This window comes from Pteropus alecto, unplaced genomic scaffold, assembly GCF_000325575.1.
Source record: "Pteropus alecto unplaced genomic scaffold, ASM32557v1 scaffold276, whole genome shotgun sequence".
Taxonomy (NCBI): domain Eukaryota; kingdom Metazoa; phylum Chordata; class Mammalia; order Chiroptera; family Pteropodidae; genus Pteropus; species Pteropus alecto.
In genome coordinates this window covers 6,846,156-6,852,453 of record NW_006438074.1, presented here as the reverse complement: position 1 = coordinate 6,852,453, position 6,298 = coordinate 6,846,156, and the positions used below count along the sequence as shown (strand labels likewise).

General features: G+C 43.0%; 1 protein-coding gene across 3 annotated transcripts in view; it reads right to left on the bottom strand.

Moving 5' to 3' along the window:
• The window catches only part of SUSD6 (sushi domain containing 6), an 85,341-nt gene that overhangs the window by 38,858 nt on the left and 40,185 nt on the right, over positions 1–6,298 (bottom strand). For all 3 annotated transcript variants that reach the window (XM_025049122.1, XM_006915161.2, XM_025049123.1), the window contains one exon: positions 6,025–6,221. In XM_025049122.1, coding sequence (XP_024904890.1) covers positions 6,025–6,145 — 121 coding nt within the window. In that variant the 5' untranslated portion in view covers positions 6,146–6,221. The remainder of the gene's footprint in view (positions 1–6,024; positions 6,222–6,298) is intronic.

Sequence of the window (6,298 nt, the reverse complement as noted above, 5' to 3'; positions counted from 1 at the left end):
ACAGTGAAATCAGGAAAATTATCCAAGGTAACACAGGCAGCTAGGGGTATAGGCAGCATTCAAACCCAGGCAACCTGACTCAAGTCCATGCTTTTAATCAAACTATACTGCTTCTCTAAAAAATAAGGAGAAGAGTTAGCGCATAATGACAGCTAGATATTATACTGAGCTGTATTAGTGACCTTAGTGATTCCATGAGAGCTGCATGTGGTAGCTGCCATTTTAAGGCATTTATGAACTGAATCCTGTTCTATCTAGTAAGAGATAGCTATGTGAAGAAACTCTAAGGACAGTTCTTTTTTAAAAATTACAATCTCACCCTTATGTTCCAGTGAATTCAGATTGCATGCTTTAGGCTGGCTTCAGGTGAAGTAGGCAAACTAGGAGGGGAGAAGTCAGCAGCCAGCATCCCTCTCATTCATTCATACCACACTACAGATAGGTTGTCTCTAAATGCTGCTGTCCCTCTGCGCCCCAAAGCTAAACACAAGGTGGGCCAAGATCACTCACAATCTAGGCATAGGCCAGGCAGCCTACAATACCAGCACAAGCCACTTGGATGGGAGGACTGCTCACATCCTCTGCAGCTCATGCTCCTGAGTGTTGTGAAAGAAAGGAATCTCCCAGTGGGTAAGAGGTGGTGAAAAGTTCATCTGCAAATCTACCTAGAAGTAAATAGAGACTGAGTTCTAAGCCTACTTTTTTATTAGCACCCTGTGACCCCCTTTTGCAGAAAGATTTGGGCAAGTAAAAATAACCTCCTAGCTCTAAAGTTAGCCCAGGATAGTGGGGCACCTTTGCTTGGCAAATAGGATCTATTTAATGAGGACTTTAACCCAACTGAGACCCACTTAGGTATTCAGTCTGGTGGACTTTTGGTTTCTTTTGTTCAAAAGTTACAATGCAAGGTTTGTACCACGTGTTTGCAATGTTCTAAGCATGGCGCAACAATTAGCCTGCAGAGTGTAATTTCTCAATGTCTTTTCATGATGCCAGGGTGTAACAAGCCCTATAATGATTCATCTAGCCTCCTACCACAATCCTCAAGTCTTTTTATAGTCACAGGTAATTATGCCATGGAGAGATTACATCACTTTGTCAACAGGGTTTGCAGCTGACAGGAAGATGCTCTGCGGATGTTGTGGGAACTACATCCTCATTTAGCAAACAATTTGCTGTGGTTCCTATTGTTCCTTCCCAAGAATAGAACTGCCTTGGCAAATCTTGTGCCTAAACTGGAAACCAAACAACCAAGGGCCATTGTAGATGAGAACAGAAACAACCACAGAGGGAAACATGGCAACCCAGAGATGACTCCAGTATCTTTTATCCAGGGGAGAAAACAGATGATGTCTTTTCCTTTATCAAAATAATCTTCTGAAGGTTCATCTGTGTGCTCCAATAGAGCAACACAAGAAACGAGTCTCAGAGAAGCCTGCAACTTGACACAGGTAGAGTGGTTCTCAGTAGACCATGGGCAATGGAGTCAGACAGACTGGGCACAAATCCCAGCCAGCATCACCACCTAAGACTGCCTGTCTCTGACCAAGTTATCTAACCTTTCCCTGCCTCAATCTCGCATTTGTAAGCTGGTTAAAATAACCACCTAGCTCAAACGTGTTCAGACAGCTTTAAATGGGATAACACAGAGCCTGACAAATAAATGACACTCTATATGCATCAGTTTCTTACCTGTCCTCTCATTTCAGTTGAGTGTATATTATCTCTGACTCCAGGTCCCTCAGAGATGGTGAGGTTAGCCAGGGCCACCTGCAAACATCTGTCTGCTATAGCAAAGTTTAGGGCCAAAGCCACATCCCTTTGAGAGCCTGGTTCTCAACATTTTCCATCTTCGATGAACACTAAGTTCCTGGCTTTCTCACTGTGCCATGTAGAAATGCAGATGTCTGCTTTCTCCACTATTTCAAATTTGCTTTAGGTGTTTGTGTGAAGTTTAACATGGCCTGAAGTGTCATGGCAACATTTTAAGGGAAAAACATCAGAAACAAATAAAATACTGAGTTTTATGCTAATAAAACTATCAGTAAATATGCTCAGGAAAAAAGGAAAATGAAAATCAAAATCTTTTTATGAGTCAGCAAGCCAGCTAGGTTTAGACATCATACAATGCAAACATGGAAGACAAAGGGGATTCTGGAAGTAATCAACCCTTCCTCAACTAGTCAAGTTTGACACCTTATCCCTGACCCAAAAGCGACTTTGCATCTTCAGTTTTGTTTTTTAAAAACAGATGATGTCATCTGCATAAAGGCTCCTGACCAGCATGACTCAACAGTAGGTCACATACCATCTCTGTTGTTGTTACTATTTGGGAATTATACCGTACATTTTATATGTCAAGTGCCTTCCAATCATTTTTATTAGTCTATACGACACCAATCTAACATCCTTAAGGATCTTGTTTTACAGAAGAGATAAAGAGGTCAAGTGATTTGCCTAAGGTCATACAGCAAGTTTCTGAAGATTACAGATAAAGGGAAGCAGTTGTGAGACCTGGGAAAGGCTGCTACATAATTGGGATATTAATTCCTTTCTAGCTCCCCAAAAAGGCAAGTTGGGTAATATGAGCATAGATTGTACTTTTAATTCTGGTTTGTCCCTGAATGTTGTGGCCCAGTGTGAAAAATAAGATATGCTTCCTTTTGCCACTCCTAAAAAATGAAATTTTCAGTAATTTCCCCCATCTCTGCTAAATGACCAAGGGGGAAACTGGAACCAACACCTCTCTAATACCTCCTCTGTTAATAAAAAAGAATCTCTAGCTATAGACAGGAGAAACTAAAGTTATGTCATGTTTGGGGTTCAGGATGGAAAACTGAACCCCAAACATGACATAACTTTATTCCAGAACCCTCAGTGCCTTTTCATACATGATTCTTTTCCTCTAACCTGAGCAATTATCACCAAGACTAGGGATGACAGTGGTATTTATGAACAGTGACCTTATAGATAAATATGCCCACTTATCTATATCTAGAGAAATTCTCCCCAAATATGCCCACTTATCTATATCTAGAGAAATTCTCACAGTCAGGAATGTGCATGTACACACAAACATATTCAGGGTCTACTAGATCCCACTGGATGACAAGGCTATGTATTTTACAAGCACCTCATTTTTAAATGCCTCTGGAATGGGTGTTCTGGGGCAGCTACAGGTAAGAAATACAGGAAGAGAAAGAGCAGACCTTTCCTGAACTGAACTGCCTTTCCTTGACTTGAGTATCTGAGAATCTTGGTTTCTTGGCAAGCTTGCCTGGCACACTGCACATGGCAGGCACAGCCGTACAGGTGTGCTCTGGGTTTCAGGCCAAGGAGTAGGTGCCTCCTTCCTTAGAAGCCACTCCAGAGAAAGGGAAAAACACTGGCAGCAACTTGGTACACACTGGATATAAGTAATGGTGAAACCCCTTCCCCTGCCTGCACCCTGCTCTGTGCCAGCCAGTACACATGTTTTATGGGGAGTAGAAAGTCTTGGAAGGTGGGGTAGCAGGGAAGTGAGGATTCTTTGCAGATGGGGGAGCAAAAGAAAACAGCAGCCAACTTTCCCATCCTGGGCTGAGCCCACACTACAGACATATATTTTTCCACATGGTAGAATAATAATCCCTTTATCCAGCCAGTTTGGAAACATCAGTCCCTGATAATTGGTTTCAGACTTTGGATGGAAACTTGGGAAGGTGTGGGTAGTTGGAAAATGAGAGGAGGCAGGGGTGAAGCCCATAAAAAGGAAGGTGGTGATAGGGGGCATGGCTTAATGAAGTTAAGTTAAGAAATAAAGACTTCAGACACAGAAGGCAGACCCTAATACTGGTAATAAGCCCAGAAGCTGTCTATAGGGTCTGGCAGCTGCCCCAGAGGAGCCTTGGAAGAGGACAGTCGTAGCAGTACACCAAGCACTAGGCCAGGTTCTGGTCCTGGCCCTAGGACCCTGAGCAAGTGTACAACCTCTTAAGTCCATCCTAGCTCTGACTAGTCCTTCCTTCCTGCTCTGACAGTTATTCCATTCATGCACATACTTATTGAGCATCATTTGTTCTGGGCTGGGGTAGGGTGGCAGACCTCTTCTGTGAAGGACAAAATATTTTAAAGGCTAAATATTTTAGGCTTTGGGGCCACGTGATCTATGTCACAACCACTCAACTCTGCCACTGTAGCACAAAAGCAGCCATAGACAATATATACACAAATGAACATTGCTATGTTCCAATAAAACTTTATGGATACTGAAATGTAAGTTTCATATAATTTTTACATAATATAAAATATATTATTCTTTTGATTTTTTTTCAACTACTTAAAAATATAAAAACCATTCTCAGCTTGCAGGCTGTATGAAAGCAGACAGCACTGAGGATATGGCCAGCAGACCACAGTTTGCCCACTTCTGCTCTAGAGATACAGTGGTGAACAAGAGAGGGTCTCCATATTCTATGGTTCTGTGACTATCACTTCTAGAGGCCTCCTCCGGCTTTGGAGTGGCCCTATGAATGTTAGGCCCTGCTTCGTTTTGTTGCAAATGGTGTAGGCTGGCCTTCTTTTTCTCTGAAACCTCTTATAACCATGATGCTCGCACTGTGAGGTCCTAACCATCAGTGGCCCCCTTGGGTTCCTCACAGCCAAGGAAGTTTCAGGTTTATGGGAAAGGTTTGGGTTAAGTGTCAGAATGAGGTGAATGAGAGGCAGCAGAAGAGAAAATCTGTATGTGGGTTGTAAGGAAGGCTATAATGGAACAAAAACAAACAAAAAAAACCCCACAAAAAAAACCCCAGTAATTGTTTCTCCCAACAATTCAGAAGAAAAAAATAAGACTCAATGAGATTGCACCATTATCTGTAGGTGTTGGGTAAACGGGTGGTGGGAGTTAATAGAAAGGAAATGAAAGAGATAACACTGAGCTGTAGAGACTCTTAAAACCACACTATATTACACCAGACTCCCTCCAAGTGCCCTTCCAGAATCTAGCTGAGATCCCTCTCCTGAGACTCTGGTAGGAGTATCATTACTAGTGAGCTTAATCATAACTGAATAAGACCCCTACCGGTACTTGCAGATACAGAGGAAGGTTCTGTAGCATAACTCAGAGGCCTATGGTACACACCCAAATATGTCTTTCTGAAAGGGACACTAGGTCTAGAGGACCACATGAAAAGAAACTAGAAGAGTCTGCAGAGCACTACTGAAGGCAATAAGGACTATACAAACTCAAAAGGGCGCATTGCTGCATCTGTAGCTCCTGCTAGGGCTGTAGCTCCTGCTAGGGCTCTTCCAGCTGACAACCTTCAAGCAGAAAGTCCTTAGATTCATGAAAGTATAGACTGAGGGAGCTAGATGTGGCCTTAAAGGTTATCCAGATTAATCCCTTCATTAGACAGATGCAGAAACTGAGCCACAGAATGGTTAAGTGGCTTGTCCAAGATCACAAAGTTTGTAGTCTAAGTGCCTAGGTCCTGCTTCACTAGATTACAATACCTTAACTCCGTACTCATTCTGAGAAAAATAGCAAGACAAGAACCAAAAAAGAGCTAACAATCAATAAGTGCTATTGTTTCATCTCAGTCAATCTTCATGCCCACCCTACAAGGTAGGTACTATTATTTTCCCATCCTGCACCTGAAGAAACTGAGGCTTACAGCTTACAGAAGTAAAGAGACTTACTCAGGGTCACAGAGCCGGCAAGTAATAGGACTGGGCTCTGAACACAGGCAGTCAGATTCCAAAGCCTGCACCCTTAGCTACACATCATGCTCTGAAGCTCACACCTCTGTCCTGCCTGATGACTGTGGCTGAGGTTTCTACACACCCATCCTCCATCTGACTCATTAAGTCCTTTGGTGCCATACTCATAGAACTAGCTCCCTGCTACACCACAGCACAAAAGCACCCCCCCACCCTGTTCTTCCTGTAACTGCCCCCCATGGAGAATCCCCATCCCAGCTTTCCAGAGAAACAATGGTATTGAGTCTTTGCCCTCCCACAGACAGAAGGCAGGCCGAAACTCACCTGAGGCAAGTCCGTCCCCAAGGAGGGTGCTAAGGATCACCAGCGGAAGGAACACTCCATGTCCCACTGAGGCCACGGCAGACGCTGCGGTACTCTTTGGTGCTATCCTGCCATGGCACATCTTTTATCCGTCTTATTTTAAAAAGAAAAAAATTAAAAGCCAGAAGAATTCTAAAGTCAGCCAGGGGTAGATTCACCTATAGAAAACAAACAAAAAAGAAATAGATAAGTAAAGTGAAAACTTAATCTACATGTTAGTCATAAGCAGACACTT